At 35.6% G+C, this 17,700-nt stretch overlaps 1 protein-coding gene across 2 annotated transcripts; it reads left to right on the top strand.

The window, feature by feature from the left end:
* The first annotated feature begins 107 nt into the window (after positions 1-107).
* On the top strand, positions 108-16,709 carry LOC149780696 (uncharacterized). Of its 2 annotated transcripts, none has more exons than XM_089937732.1 (2): positions 108-388; positions 13,318-16,709. In XM_089937732.1, exon 2 carries the CDS (start codon positions 13,346-13,348, stop codon positions 14,384-14,386), a length of 1,041 nt encoding a protein of 346 aa, XP_089793858.1. In that variant the 5' UTR covers positions 108-388; positions 13,318-13,345; the 3' UTR covers positions 14,387-16,709. The 2 variants fall into 2 exon arrangements, with proteins under 2 accessions (XP_089793858.1, XP_089793857.1); XM_089937731.1 differs by lacking the exon at positions 108-388 and adding an exon at positions 4,666-4,974.
* The last annotated feature ends 991 nt before the right edge of the window (positions 16,710-17,700 follow it).

Raw genomic sequence — 17,700 nt, forward strand, 5'->3', positions numbered from 1 at the left:
ACGCGAAGATTTCGAGCAATCAATGAAACTAACTGAATATGCTCGAAAGCATAGATACGGGTTAACTCCCTTAGCACCGACTGATCCATATTTAATGGCTGCGGCTACATCCCAAATTACATTAGAGAATCGGAAATCAATTTTCTAATACGTACGTAGTTGCTGACTACACGAGCCGTTCACTGATCAATTAAGTGGTACGATATTCTGCAGTCATGCACATCAACTTGACCACATATTCTCTATCTACAATGACTAAAAGAGCTGTGAACAGGAATTATGAATCTTTTGGGGATATTTTAACTTCCTACCTGTAACATCGTGCCTGACGATGTTGTTCTTGATTCGCACATTAGAATGGACAGCTGAAAGTTGGATTCCATATTGGGTGAGGCTTGTATCATTCTCTTTCCTCTATTTTGATGTCTCCTTTATCATCGTTCCATCCTCCTCTATCGTTTTGAAGGAACATTTTAGGCGGAATTATGCTAACGCATGCGTTATAGGGAAATATTACTCCGTGTACGAAGAAAGGGCCAGAAGCTTTTCGTTGTTCAAACAACCGAACTGTCAAAGGGCGAAAGCTAATATATGAACTTTGAAATTTTGTCTTTCGATTAATTTGTAGAGTCATCTATTTACTTAGATCAGAACCTATAAACGAAGAACAATCCTCCAAGCAACAACAGCAACAACAACACACTAAGGTTATTATGTGAAAAGTTAAAAATTTTCCCTCTAAAATAAGTAGGTTTGAATAATTAAAGACAGTTATATGGTAAAAAAAGAGCAACAACATTAGAATAACTGATAGATTGTCAAAAATTACATATATGCAGTACATGTATATGTATTTTGGGGTAGGAATATGGAGTACATGCATACATATGCCTGGGGTAGGATTATGCAGTACATGCATATGTATACCTGGGGTAGGAATAATGAGTACATGCATATGTATACCTGGGGTAGGAGTATGAAATACATGGATATGTTTACCTGAGGTAGGAGTAGTCAAAGATTCGATCTATGTATTAAATGCATATGTATGCCTGAGGTATGAGTATGCATTACACGCATATGTATACATGGGTTAGAAGTAGTCGTAAAAAAGCATAGCAAGGGACTTTATATCTGCTTAGATAATCTTTCTCTCCGCGAAAATATTCTGGCGAAAAGTGTGTAGTTGAAACTTCACCTTATAACAGCATGGGTAGCAAGGAAGAGCTTAAATGGTATACTGCTGATATATGTAAATGAGATAACGTGCCAAAAATATATCTTTTTTCTAATCATAACCCTAATCCTAAACCTTAAAATATGATAGATCCTCTTTTTAATCCTAAGCCTTAAAATATGATAAACTCACCACGGCAGTGTTTCCTAAAGTGTGGTAGTCGTACTACCGGTGGTACGTGATAGGGTTTCTGGGTGTACGCGGCAGAAAATAAATCACTCAAATTCGAAGCCAAAAGATTTCGGCACTGAGTGAAGGGTGTACCTATAAAACCGATGTCCCATAAGGGGTACGTGAATGTTAAAAGTTTGGGAAACACTGCAATATGGCAACGTCATATATATATATATATATATATATATATATATATATATATATATATATATATCCTTTTTCAGCCTGTTTGTGTTATTAATAGTTTCGATACAATCGTAACTAATGTAAGTAAACTCATACCAATCTACTTTCAGCAAGTTACAAAAATGATATTACTTATTGATAAAATTGTGATTAAAACCTGTCCGTCTATATCCACATGGCACATCACTTCCAACCACACACACACACACACACATATATATATATATATATATATATATATATATATATATATATATATATATATATATATATATATATATATATATATATCCTTCCTAACGTATCCATGTTATATTCATGGTCTCCTTACACTAGCTATGTCGGTCCACATATATATTGATTCCATATTTCCATGACAACAAAACTGATTCATGCCGCAATCGTTATCAAGTATGATTTGCGTGTTTGGTACACTTTATTGATTAGCGTACACAAGTTATTGGCCCGCGCCTACATGTTCTCTTCGCTGAACGTGTAGTGTAGTGTCCAAAGGGGTTTTAAATTATTTTTTTTAAAGAAACATGATATTTTAAATTTTTTAAATTTTCACTGATTGATTAATTGATTGATTGACTGATTGATTGATTGAATGAATACGTGAGTGAGTGAGTGAGTGAGTTCACTTTTGCAAGTGAAACACAGAAAAAATATGAAATCGCGAAAACTAAATAACTTTTGTCTATCCATTCTTTTAGGAATCTAAAATGTCCCGTAGTTGTGATCTTAGTAGAATCGTCTTTATAACCATGCATAATGAGCTAGACATTGTAAATTACCAATGAGGTAGACATTGTAAATTACCAATGAGCTAGACATTGCACATTATCAATAAGCTAGGCATTGTAAATTACCAATGAGCTAGACATTGTAAATTACCAATGAGCTAGACATTGTAAATTACCAATGAGCTAGACACTGTACATTACCAATGAGCTAGGCATTTTAAATTACCATTGACCTAAACATTGTACATTACCAATGGGCTAGACATTATAAATTACCAGTGAGCTAGGTATTGTACATTACTAATTAGCTAGACACTGTAAATTACCAATGAACTTGGCATTTTAAATTACCAATGAGCTAGACACTAAATTACCTATGAGCTAGGCATTGTAAATTACCTATGAGTTAGACATTATAAATTACCAATGAGCTAGACATTGTAAATTGCCAAGGAGCTCGACATTATACATTACCAATGAGCTAGGCATTCTAAATTACCAATGAGCTAGACATTGTAAATTACCAATGAGCTAGACATTGTAAATTGCCAATGAGCTAGACATTGCACATTATCAATGCGCTAGACACTGTACATTACGAATGAGCTTGACATTGTACATTATCAATGAGCTAGACATTTTAAATTACCAATGAGATAGGCATTGTAAATTACCAATGAGCTAGACATTGTAAATTGCCAAGGAGCTCGATATTACACATTACCAATGAGCTAGGCATTGTAAATTACCAATGAGCTAGACATTGTAAATTACCTATGAGTTAGATATTGTAAATTACCAATGAACTAGACATTGCACATTATCAATGAGCTAGACACTGTACAGTACCAATGAGCTAGGCATTGCACATTACCAATGAGCTAGACATTGTACATTACCAATGAGCTAGACATTTTAAATTACCAATGAGCTAGACATTTTAAATTACCAATGAGCTAGACATTGCACAATACAAATTAGCTAGACATTGTAAATAATCAATAAGCTAGACAGTGTAGATTACCAATGAGCTAGACATTGTACATTATCAATGAGCTAGACACTGTACATTACCAATGAGCTAGGCATTGCACATTACCAATGAGCTAGACATTGTACATTACCAATGAGCTAGACATTTTAAATTACCAATGAGCTAGACATTTTAAATTACCAATGAGCTAGACATTGCACAATACAAATTAGCTAGACATTGTAAATTATCATAAGCTAGACAGTGTAGATTACCAGTGAGCTAGACATTGTACATTACCAATGAGCTAGACATTGTAAATTATCAATAAACTACACGTTGTAGATTATCAATGAGCTAGACATTGTACATTACCAATGAGCTAGACATTGTACATTATCAATGAGCTAGACATTGTACATTACAAATGAACTAGTAGCGGTTGAGGTGGGTATGTAACCTTTCCAAATATTTAGAGGGTGGAGATGATACGCTTTCCGCACAGTTGGTGAAATCTGAGTAGGGACCCATACTGGGCCGTTGAATTCTGCTTCACAGCAGTTTTTAAAAGCGACTTCAAATAATCAACATAATAATAATAATAATAATAATAATATTAATTAATATTATCATTATTATTATTTTATTATTATTATTATTAATGATAAAAATAAAACAGGACAGCATGATGAGCTAATCTCTTGAATCGTCTTTGATAAGCTAACTAAAACTACATATATTTAGGCAACATAAACTGAAATCATGTGAAAATCATTGAGCAAGCTGATAGCCAGACATATTATTTATTAAGCAACAATTATCCATTTTTGGAGTATCGGTATTTATATTTAAATTATTGTAAACTTTCAGTAACCTTAATAGTCAATGACAAAGAATTCCAGGTCATGACAAGGAAATAATAAACGATTGTTTTGAATAACTCCTTGCCTGGCTTTGAAACTGAATGGAGTTTGAGCCTCAAAACGTAAACGATATTGTTAGGCTTCACACACCTTGTACATAGTTTGGAGATAAATGGACACCATATGTGTTCCATTAACACATTTGTAAATAAGAACATGCCTTGGATGACTTATTTGATTGTAAATACCACCCCACCCCTCCGTAAGTGTGAAAATAAACATTCAGATGAAAATAGTATATATCAAACACAAGATACATATGGTATGCTAAAAAGGTTTAAGTGATGTCTATTCTGATATTCCATCACATTCAGCAATTGCTCGTAAACCAATTCAAAAATAAGAATCCGTTACCATAGTGACTGCCAGCAGCACGAGAAGGTAATTTGCACTTAGCAGCATCTGCAGTAAATCTGCCGGCATGAGCCGAACCTCTGCAACACTGAATAATGTCGGGTTCTAACCTCTACTTACCCCTTCATCTGATGAACAGTTAATCAGCAGTAAGCGAATAATGATTCTTATAGTAATACTGTCGGCTGTTAATTAATAACACCACACAACCGGCAGTAATCGTGTGTATAAGTTAGGTCAGTAAGTTGCTCCAGCTCAGGACAACGCCTTCCTTAAGACGGAGCAGAACATTTTTCCCTTTGCATCGTCTTATTATGGGATGTGTACTTTAGTCGAATCTGACATGCTTATCTAGGACATTAACACGTACAGAGGATACATGTAAGTTTCTCTCTCTCTCTCTCTCTCTCTCTCTCTCTCCACCTTTTGAGTTTAAGACTGTTCGATTAGGAAATGCAAACCAATAATACAGGCCCATGCCCACGTTGCGTCTAAAACGCCGTAAATTATTTTTAAAGTAATATTTCTTACCTTTTCATTTCAAGTCAAGATTACTCATTAAATTCATGATACATACGAGCACTAATCAATGATTAATAAATAAATTGTTAATCGTTTTTTATACAGGCAATGAAAACTGAAATGTTTGTTGCATTTAGCTTTGCACCGTTAACAATTAATGATATAATTATGAAAGGGAGGTTTGTGTAGTCGTAAGATTGCGATCAGTTTAAGAAAATAATTTTCTAATGTAATTAAGTATGTTTACTAATTCCCTTTTTATTCCCACTAATTTTGTTTCTCTATCAAATGACCAACCTCCTGTCTCCCGGTGAACCAAAGTATGACAATAATGACAATAACAACAACAAATTGACGGCAACATTATACTAACCTATCAAATATAAATGTTGCATCATCTTACTTGAAGATGTCAGTCGGGGTTACTGCATGACATTACGTACGTACGAACGAGCGTCCTCACGTATATACACTCCAAGGCAAGAACTCATGGTCAAACCATATAACCTTTGAATTAAAAATTAATATACAACTACTATAAAATCAATTTTATTTTCTTATAATAGTATTTAAAATAAAATATTAAAATACATACGTACTTGCCATATACATATAGAATGCATATAAAATACATATAGTATAATATACTATGCATAAACGTAGTATTAACTATACCTATATTATACATATCCTATACACATGTTATACATATGCGTAGCACATACTATACATCCAACATACATAAACAATTCATATACTATACCTATACTATGCAGATGCTACACACATAGTGTGCATATGCTATGCACATATTACACATACGGCATACATATGCAAAGCATATGCTATGAATATACTATACACATTTTATACATTTGCTTCCACATATTATACTTATATCATATATATACAATGCATATACTATACATATACTATATACTTTGATCTAGTAAAATATTTGATGAAGAAATTTATATTTGCGTTACGGTATAGAAGAAAAGGGAAGTTAATGCATTCTGTTTTCCTATTTCTCATGCCACGAGGAAAATTACGTTACGTTAACATGCACATTATTGCGATAACTATAAATATTGATTACTACTGTTTCAGGTTTGTTTTTGTTTCGTTTCCTGTATCAAGTAAGATAAGTTTTGAGGGCATAATGGTAGTTACTGTAAAGATAGATCTGGTCGAAGTTACCTGTATGCGGATGCACATGCTTAGTACATTCCTTTGTTTATTATGTGTAAAGTTTGCTTTTTCATTATATCAATGCACAAAAATGATCCAGATATCCTACATATGCTTTCCTTTGAAGGGAAATCTTTGTCGTATATGCAAGTTTTGCATCTTGTCCTTAATGTCCTTAAAATGAGTCACCATGCCTATTTCCTCGTGTCATAAACGTTTTGGATTTGATGTCATAATGGAAGGTAAGAACAGCAAAGTTTTCAAGGGATCGCTTTTCCATAGAACTACCCCAACCATCTCAATTTTATTCTCTACCAGAAAAATTCACGTAGCGTAAATTTTCTTTGCTCTTTTTAATTAGAATGGGAAAATGAGGCAAAATAGCTCTATCGTGGACCAATTTGTAAAATTAAAAAGCGAAACAATTGCAAAACGATAAAACTTGCTGACTGGAATATTGTGCTTATTACAATGTTTTTTTCTTCGTATCAATATCAGAAAAAGTGTAGATATTATAGCTATTGTCTGTGCCACTGATTGAACTAAAACTGCGAGCATGGTAAGCGCCAACTAAAGTATTTATGTTTATTCACTTAATATAACACTTCTTTTCCTTCCCATAACGTATATGGAAATGAATTCAGAAGAGAAAAAAATAAACTCCAGAAAGGGGTTGTTGGGCTGGGTTGGGTGTAGAAGACTATAAAACAATGCATGGATTGGCCAGTGATTGAATTATAACGGTACATTGATAACATGGATGTAATATCATGTCAGATTCTGTTCTCTTGTAACGAATTCGAAACTTCGATCATATTTGTGGTGATTTTATTAGCTTTACGTTCTTGTTGCAAACTGATTGGTCTACTATTTATAAATAGTGTAGAAGGTTTTCTTCGGCCGACTGCGGTCTTTATCCCACAGTGCTAATACGCTAAATGCAGTGGTTGATTAGATAAACATTTCGACTACTAGAAGACAATTAGCACATTCCTGTTTCTGTGTCATCATTAATAAATTAGTCTGTACATTTAGAAGTAGCTATGGCAACATTCATTACATTTATATATGGACATGTTTTGTTTATATATTGATTGGTGTTTGATATTATGTGGACTTCGTGGGATACCTAGTGTCGTTCTTATTTTGTAGCTGTTGTAATCCTGTAGAGTCAATCCAATGTATGGTCTTCACATGCATTTCGTGCACGGCTGGTAAAGACTGGCCAATGTTTGTATAAAGATTACAAATTTGATCATGATGACGGAGATGACAACGATGCCTTTCTATCAGATTATAATAATAAAAGAACAAACATTGCAACAAACTGTCTCTTCATAAACATATTAACACATTACTCAACTTTGTCAAAACTTTTGGTGTATTCACATGCTCTGAGAACTAATACTGGAAAATATGGAAGCAATATAATCGATAGAAGTGAAAGATATTCATGACCTGGGCCGACCATGATACTGAAGATGAATGTACTTTTTTAGAGTATTTCCTGTGTAGACTGTCTTCCGTGTAAACTTAATTCGAAAGTACTTTTGGAATAAACCATCCATGCATATGTACATCGAATTATTAACTTCTAGTAATACGAAAATATTATCGTCTCTAACGAAATTACTTTACGATGCGTTAATAATAAAAGAGAAATTATTATTTCTAGTGTTAGTTATGAAAAGATAATTTATATTGTGTCCATCCTTTTCGTTCTTGCTCTTGATGATTACCGATTTTAGTTTATGTTTAAAGCTGTACATATTTAATTTAATTCAAATGCTATACCTGTATGAAATCAAGCATGCACTGCTGTCAATAAAACCCTCCAACTGACTGTACGAAGTTAGACATACACTGTCGTTGATAAGGCCATCTCTTATGCTATAGATAATAAATCATATATTAATTATTGCTGACAATGCCTTCCACTAGGAACACGGGTGTTAGGTTTCATGGGATGATAATTTCCTTATGGTTGAAATATATCGGATGCGAAACTTATAATCAAGGTCATATTTTTTAGACTCTATGTCAGGCTCTTAAGACACCAGGTCGGAGTCTTTGCATTTTTATGCTGGAACCTTGCTTGGAATAAAGGTAAACTTATCGAACATTTTGGATTTTCTTTTCTTTGTTTTCTTGCTATGCGCTCTGCAGTTTCATTGAATTAAATGTAACGGATTATGAGCCGGAGGTTCTTGCTCGTAAGGTATAAAGCACAAGGTATCCTGTGTGATAATACTATTTAGATACTTTATGACAGTGCCATGTAATGCTTTTCACACTAGATCATTTATGCCACAATGACAAAAGTTTTACATACGGGATCCTTTATAACACAATATCATTTAATATGTTCCATACGATCTCCTTTATGAAACAATATCTTTTAATGTTTCCTTACGGGATGCTTTATGACACAATAACATTTACTGTTTTCAATACAGAAGCCTTTAAAACACAATACCATTCAATGTTTTCCATGCGAAATCCTTTATAACACAGTAACATTTTATGTTTTCCCACTATATCCTTTATGACACAATACCATTTAATGTTTTTAATACGGGGTCCTGTATACCACAGTATCATTTAATGTTTTCCCCATTATATCCTTTATGGCACAATACTATTTAATGCAGTGCTGTCCAACCCACGGCCCTCGGACTGCATGCGGCCCGCGGGTGATTTTAAATGGCCAGCCAGAGGTATTGCAGCTGTATAGTCGTTGCTTTTCAGTTTTCTGCTGCGGCCCTCGGCTTCAAGAAAAAACATTTTTCAGTGGCCCATGGTGTCAAAAAGGTTGGACAGAACTGATTTTGATGTTTTTCCCACTATATCCTGTATGACACTATATCATTTAATGTTTTCCTTATCGGATCCTTTATAACACAATACCATTTAATGTTTTCCACACTATATCCTTCATCACACAATACCGTTTGATGTTTTCCATAAGGGATCTTTTATAACACAATATCAGTTAATGTTTTCCATACGGTATCCTTCATAACACAATACCATGTAATGTTTTTCATACTGGATCCTTTGTAGCACAATACCATTTAATGTTTTCCATACGTAATCCTTTATGACACACTTCCATTTAATGTTCTCCACACTAGATCCTTTACGACACAAAGTATTGTAATTTTTTTCTATACTAGATCCTTTATGGCACAGTTCCAGTTGCTGTTTACAATATGGTATGCTTTTAAACTCAAGATCAGTAAAGGTTTACCCTACGAGATCCTTAATAATACATTGCCGGTTAATATGTACCGTCTGTTCAAATTTGATGAGTGTTGCTTAAGCTATTTTATTTCACACTAATAAATGCGAATTTAAAGTATTATATTCATTTTGTGGAGGGCATGATTTAGAATTGTACAGTGTAGTACATCAATGCAAAGAAAAAAGTGTTTATCGGATAATAAGAAAATATTAGTCTAAAGTTGTATAAGCACAGAAATGGTTACACCCATTGCACGAAATGTAAATTTTTTTTGTAACATTTGATTGCTTAGCTTATTGAGTAATATTTATTCTCCCCCCCCCCACACACACACCTTCCTTTTAAAAACAAGTAAGACTGTTCACAGTGTATGAATGATATGCCTTTTCTTGTATTTCTGGCTAATGTGAGACGAAACATTCTGACTGTTTCTTTGCACTACCTCTTTAAAAACAGGGGCAAAACACATCGAAATGCATTTAGCGTCCTGCCAACCTCTGTTATCACTCTGTATTATCGATCAAGTCTCATCTGTTCTATTGTCCTTGTCTAGTGTCAGTTGAATCATTCTCACTATATTGTCCTTGTCAAGTAGAAGTCGAATCACAACCACTCCATTATCCTTATCTCTTGTAAGTTGAGTTATAAACACGGTATTGTCCTTGTCTAGGGTAAGTCGAGTCACATCCACTCCATTGTCATTGTCGCGTGTGAGTTGAGTCATAACCATTCGACTGTCGTTGTTTAGCGTAACTTGAGCCATACCAGTGTAAGTTCATTTATAACAACCCTATTTTCTTTTACTAGCATAAGTCGAGTCATACTCACTCCACTGTCCTTGTCTGGTGTAAATCTAGCCATACCGAATTTATTATCCTTAATTATTTTAAAACGACTCATGCCATCTTTGTTGTCTTTGTCTAGTGTATGTCGTGTCATATCCTCTCTATTCTCCTTGTTTAGTTATATACACTTTATAGTCCTTGTCTAATTAGGCAGATACGCGACAAAACCAGAACATAAGGCTTTCAATCGATACCAAGCTCACGTAACGCATCCTCTTGCGACTAGCCTTTCGTGCCACCGGCTGCGAGGGTCTATTGATACCAAGAACACATATGACATCCTCCTGCATCTACCTTCTCGTGACAGCCAGATGATAGGGTTGCCGTCTCGTGTAGCTTCATCGGAACATTATGCTATATATCGATACAAAGCGTAGCTAATACACCCTCTTGCAGCTAGCTGTTCGGGCCAGCTAGATTCGAGGGTCGCCTAAATTATAGATTCTAAGCTCACTTGAGGCACCTTCGTGCCTTACAATTTCAACAGAACAAAAGGATAACGGGCCTATCAGTCGTTGTTTATGTAGGGTTTAACGCTATTTTACAGCAAATAATAGGCTATACATGGCGGCCAGTATTAATGGTGGAGGAAGAACCCAGGAAAACCCCGGAAAGAACCACCAACACACGAGAAGCTACTGGTAAGCTTTTTCACGTACCCACATTGGCCGAATCCGAGACTCGAACCCACGCAGAGGTGAGATGGCAGTGATCCGTAACGGAGAGCGCTTTAAACCACACTGGGCCCCGGCTTATCAGTCGATACCAAGTACATTTAAGGTACTGTTTTAAACCAGGGGTATCTGCATTGATCAAGTGGCGTCAAATCCTGGAACGATTCCACTAGAAGTCATAAGTTTACCCCAAATTTTCCAAAGACTTCCATACAACTTCTGTTGTTAATTAAAAAGCCAAACGTGTCCATTTTGTACATAATTTTACTCTAATGAATATAAGACAACAGAGCTCACAAATGACCAATTGTATGTCAACCGCACATCTACATGGTTTGTCTTCATCAACTTTCCGTACAGTCAGCATTTCACGCCGCAACAGTACACAACTTCCCCTAACACAGGGAACTATTTTTACTACGCCACCTTAGGCCAGTCAAATCATGGTTTCGAGCCACATTTCGCTTGTAAAATTGCATCACATTTGCCACCATGTGGTCATAAACAGTATTTGCCAACGAAGAAACATTCCCTTCTAGATTATTCCATTGTGTAATTTACCAGTCTCCAATTATAAATACTGCACCTGGAGTCACACAACCAATATACACCACTAGGTTTTAATAGTTACTATAGAACGACAGGGACACTCTTGCGGCTTTGACCCGAATTCACCAAGCGTAAACCATGGCATCATGGAAACTCACTAACACGTCACTCCGCCACGTTTGCTCCAAGTAATTATCTAATTATTTTGGGCTAAGGAATATTTCCTCAGGACCGAGTTCCAACAATCAAACAAGTAATCAAAATAATCTAAGAATTCCCTAAAACGGGGCGATATAACCAGAAGGCATACTCCAAATTTATTACAGTACCGTCTTGCATGTGGCTTCGCCTATAATTTTACCAGAATGCTAATCTATCCGTTATGCCATAGCTGGTACCGATGTGTAAGCACTCCAAACGTTACAGATGTGTGTATAACTCCTCTAGAGCGAATATGTCCAGCTGGTGACTCGATATAGCCAAGGACCCATCTCGTCTCACGTTTCCTAATTTTTCCCTGAGAACTCTGGCTGAGGAAAGGCATAGAAATTGGTGACTCGAAATTATCGGTTACGGGCATGAAAAGTGTTGAAATTCTACGAATTATCTTGCTAAAATATGATAAAATTTACCTGACCAGTTCCTGAAAAGTCTTGCCTATATTAGATCTACTCACCAGTTCCTCAAAAAGTTACTAATATTGGATTCTCTAACTAGTTCCTGCAAAAAAGTACTAATATAGAAGCACCTCACCAGTTCCTGGCAATCTAACATGTTTATAGCTCGAGAATCCTTGGCTATTTGTGCTTTGTGGTGCCCGGTCGGCCTTCACGGGACCTATCTAAAATTTCTCATATGGAGATATGTACTCTCTGTAGCGTGAAAAGACTAGCAACAGAACGGGTAGGCCAAATTTCAAAGGTTCATATCCCAGGTTGGGCCATATGAAAATGAATCTATCGGCGCTTAGGTCATGAAGATAGCTCCGTGGGTTACGGAGATTCCTTGTTGTTGAAAGAGCGTCAAACATTGTGACTCGATAGCACAAGAATCAATTTCTCAACACTTTTCATAGATCTCACCGTGAGACGTGGTTGGGGATTTTTAATGAAACATTTCCAAGCCCAAATTTCATTAGCATATTTATGTCTCGAGAAACCTTAGGGATATTTCCCTTCGGCGTGTAGTTGTTGGTCGGCGTTGACTTGACCTTTCCAGAAATACCAAAATAAGTATGTATAACACCATATGTGATGTATGTAAAGGGAAATGTTGAGTGTTTGCTATCATAGCGACCGAACGCAGAGGCATGGGCTTTGTAGGCAAATATGTGCCTTGTAAAGTCAAATATAACGAGTTCTTGGTGATGAAGATAGCTTTAGATGATATTTCTGAACTTATAACGATGTTATTAATTATTGGACTTGCGTGGCATGTGTGATATTCCAACAATCATCATTTGTCATTTCACTGCGAGTATAGTTTGCAAGACATGCTTTTGATAATTCAAAACAATGATTTTCCTTACTTTGGAAAACAGCTTCTACTATAATTGAACTTCAAATCATTTGTTTAATATATCCTTCGAAACGTATAAGATGTTTTCCATTTGGAATACATGCTGTGATGACAAATATTGCAACGATTTAATTTTTTTTAAACATACTTGTTAGTAAATATCGATGATTTTTTCTTACAGGGGCAATAAAACAAGCAACTGGAGAAAGATGGGAATCTTTGACATCAACGTAAACAACACAACCCTTCCCAGCAATTCTCCTTGGAAGAATGGACTTTGCTACTGGAGTTCGTTCGAACTTTACCCCGACTGGATGGGAACAAGTTTTGATGTGTTCCGAGGATTCGCATATCATGGCGACTGGTACCAGTCTCAGACAGATATCGTGGTCAAGGCGTTTAAAGAGCTGAACGCCAAAGAGGCCGACTGGCATCAATACAAAGCACGCGCAGAGATTGCTACGAGATATGCTAAAGACTACAATAGCATGATACTGTCACATGACTTTCGAATCCGGGTTGAGTTCAACGTACCCGTAGAGGCGGTCATGGATTCTATTTCAGATGTAATGGTGCTAACCAGATTCTTGAAAGGATTTAAGAAACATTTCAGCGAAGATGAATATGTTATTATCGAGGACTATCTTGGTAGTGAATTCAGAATGTTCGTCTCAGAACGAGGTTCAACCTGTTGCATAGGTTCCGAGGTTCTTGCAGCATTTGCTCATTTTACCTATCACCTTAGTAATGGAGATTTAGTAATCTGCAAGTTTAAGGGAATCTTTAAGGAAAATGTCTTCAGGTTGTCAAACCCTACCATTCACTCCGTCAGCAAAATATATGGACCGCGGGATGGGGGCTCTGCCGGATTAATTGACTTTTTTGAAAACCATAAGTGCAATAACATTTGTAAGAATTGGACCAAACATCCTGTACCATTGTATGGATCCATGTACTCTCTACAACCAACAGCTCCGATAATTACAAATGATGTCCCAGAGGACAGAACTAAGACTGACCAAGCAAATAATCTCATTGTATCAGCAGAGGTTTATGGACCACCGCCGCCACTTCTGTTACCGCCGCCAACGATCTACACAGAGGATCCTCCGCCGTATGAGCAATGTGAGGAAGAGGAGGAGATATCATCCACTGGGAGTACAGCTAGGCTGTTACAAGATGACAAGGCACAAAAGGTACAGGAGCGTCTTGAAGTACATTGTTCCTGTAGAGGCTTTACTTCAACGTAGCTTTCATGATTGGACTACAGTTTGCTAAAGTATAATAATCAGGACCTTCCTCTTTTTAAAGCTTTAGTCACGTGACATAACACTGCTTTAGTCATATTTTTTATTGTTGGGTATAATTCCTTTATATTTCATTTATTTGTAGTGGAATCCAAGAACAACATTACTTTCTCATTTAGACTTATTTTGATTAAATGAAAGAAAAATAGATGTGGAGAAAAGAGAAGACAAAATTATTGTTTAATGACTGTACAAGTCCAATGACTTAATCCCACTATACACAGTGATATTGCTATACAGGCAGAGATATCGGGTAACAAATTGCCAGGAAGTAAAACGAGGTCATTAATCTTTCGCCACAAGTGGTTGTTTCAAACAGACCTAGTTGAAAACAGAAACACATTTTAGAATAATGTTTGATGTTTCATTTATTCTGTGATTTTATTATTAGAACGATACAACTAGTTCTAAAAGCAACATTATAAATTGAATATCCTCGAACCACGTTTGGTTTCCCAAACAAATTTCAAAATAGTTTCTATTTCCTAATATATTATTTTGTCATAACCACTTTTGTTACCATGTTTTCGTCTTTTCCAAGGCGGCATTGTCACTCCTAGATCTGAAATGCAGACATCATTTGCTCTTCATTAGTCAGTCTTTCAATGATTAAATCTTATTATTTTATGCATGGCAAATTAAAAACTTACCGAATAAGGGTGGCATGATGATATTGTTTAAATTGATTAGGAACTAAGGCTACATTTGTAGTATAGCTTTGGCATTATGTGGATGTTTGGTCATCTTAAAGATGTGTAACTACAGTTAATGCATTAATGAGATATCATATTGAGACTAGTTACAATAGAAAGTTCGTTTTTCTTTTGTTGTAGCTATTGCTAGGTTTGTCAAATGATGTAGTTTTATTGTTGTTATTCATATTCATACTATAGTCAATTCTATTTTACTGTTATATGAAAATATGTTTATTGTCTGATTGTGTTTTGAACAGTTTAAATTATAATACCTTAGTAAATAATATATATTTTAAATAGTCCTTTCCCATTTTCCACTTTAAAGCTCCCATAACATTTTTCATTGACCAATATATTTTCCAGCGATATGTTTTTTCGATGAACCACAAAGAACATAACGTACCAATTTTGACAGTTGTGACTTGTACATCGACAGTAAGAGTGCTCAGTTGTGACTTGTACATCGACAGTAAGAGTGCCTTATACACAATCATGCACCATGTACGGGTGGTTCTTTTAGGGATTGCACGCCTATAGGAAGACTGACTTGAGAAAAACAAGTCCAATAATTCTCAACGTGTACTGAATGCCTTTCTAGTATTTACTTATTAGTCGACAGAAGACTGCTTTAAACACCCGCGAGCACACGATAAAAATATTGCCTTGACAATCATCTTGTTGCGAGTGGCTTTATATTAGTGACTTGCCTGCCTCCAAGAGTATTGCCTTGCCTACCACTATGTACCGGAATATTTCAAGTAGTGACTAAAAGTCTACAGGATTATAATATGCTCATTTTTTCTCCCTTAATTTTACAGTGTTAGAATCGTGATGTGTGTTTCCATACTGCACGGTTTCATGTTGCACGACCGTGTGTCTGAAAATAGCACCTTGTATTAGGAACTACATTGTAAGCAAACAATGTGCTCTCATGTAGCAGATGTTTTAGGTTTAGGCTTATTAGATTTGTTTAAGGATGAATCAATAAGATGTTTCGTCCATTTGAAAGTAGAGATGATAAAATTAACTATGAGGACGAGTTGATTTAGACGAAAGTTTAAAGAAGCAAAAGAATGAACATGATATTCGCAATTTCCACAACAAACGTACGAAAATACTATTCTGATCATTTAAACAGTTGTTTTGGAGAAATGTTCGTAGCTATTCCGAATAGATTGTTTGAGACTATTACAACTGTTCTCTATGGTCTACAACAATAGCTTAGAAAATCTTTTTGAGTGAATGATATGGCATATCGATCAGATATGTACCATTTCATAAGTCAGTCAAAATACTAAATTCGACAAAATACGAACATGAAAGTTTTTGTGGAAAACTAAGGACCTCAGAATCAATAAGGCAAGACGTAGAAGTAGATTTATTTCCGCTATCTGTCACACAGTAGCTGCATGCAAATTCCCCGTTGAAGGTATTTGATAAATGTGTTGTATGTAGGTTAGTGATATAAGCCATACAAGTCGTGTACTTTGCTGGGAGAGCATGCAAGTGCCAAAGCATAAATATATGTCTTCTTTAGCTGGATATCAGAATGGCAATAAAATATAATTGTATTTTTGCTTCTTGAATTTCCTCAAGATGTACTTTCTTCGTTCGTTCTGAAATTCGAATTACATGGCACATATCAAGGGTTCCAAAACCTAATATACATCGCAAAAATGTCCTGTAATTCTGGCTACATTTCGAATCACATTGTCCATACTGCACTCAAAACGACACGAGTGTGATATTCCATAGCGTCTTTTGATGGTTTCAATTAAAATAATTAATATCTTTCACACATTATGATCCCAAGCAATCAATGACGGAACAGAGGTAAGGCTGATCCAATGCCCGTCCATTGCTCAAATTACACATGTACATCACACGGTACTGACTCAGCTAATAATTCCAGTCCATCACAATCAGAAAAACAAAATTTAGTGGACTAATAGAAAAACAAAATCCATCCATCCAAGATCAACGGGAAAAGTTGCTTCAATCTGTATTCATTCAAAACAATTCCACGTTTAAGTTTTAAGCAGACCAAAACAAGTTTCATACTAACGTCAAGCGACGAAGATCAAAGAACGATGGGCAGTACTAAGTGACCATTAATATTCTTACAGTGTATTGATGATTATACGGTTATGTATTCATTTTGGAATCGAGCATAAATTCAATTACTTTCTTGTAGTGTATTTTTATTAATAAGCCTTAGTTGGAAAAACCATGAGTATATAATAGAAATGTTACCTCATTCGTATAAGAAAATAGTACAAATGCACTAGTCAATAAATATTGTATAAAATATCGTCATCTGGCGGATATCTTTCTTGAAGTACTTTTCACTTCTACAAGGCGTACTGCGTTCGAGGTCTTTGAACCGACCTGGATGTAGGAATACAAGGTGGTATTGTCCCGGTTATGATAAAACTTTATCAGACATCCAGGTTTGATGACCTGTATAGCAGCAGGGAGGGTGAATCCTACAACTCTTTAGAGCAGTCCATTTATGAACATCAAGCTTCCTACGACGGGCTAAAAAATACAAACGTCAATAAC

Source organism: Sinohyriopsis cumingii, chromosome 16 (assembly GCF_028554795.1).
Source record: "Sinohyriopsis cumingii isolate HCF-2022 chromosome 16, ASM2855479v2, whole genome shotgun sequence".
Lineage (NCBI taxonomy): Eukaryota > Metazoa > Mollusca > Bivalvia > Unionida > Unionidae > Sinohyriopsis > Sinohyriopsis cumingii.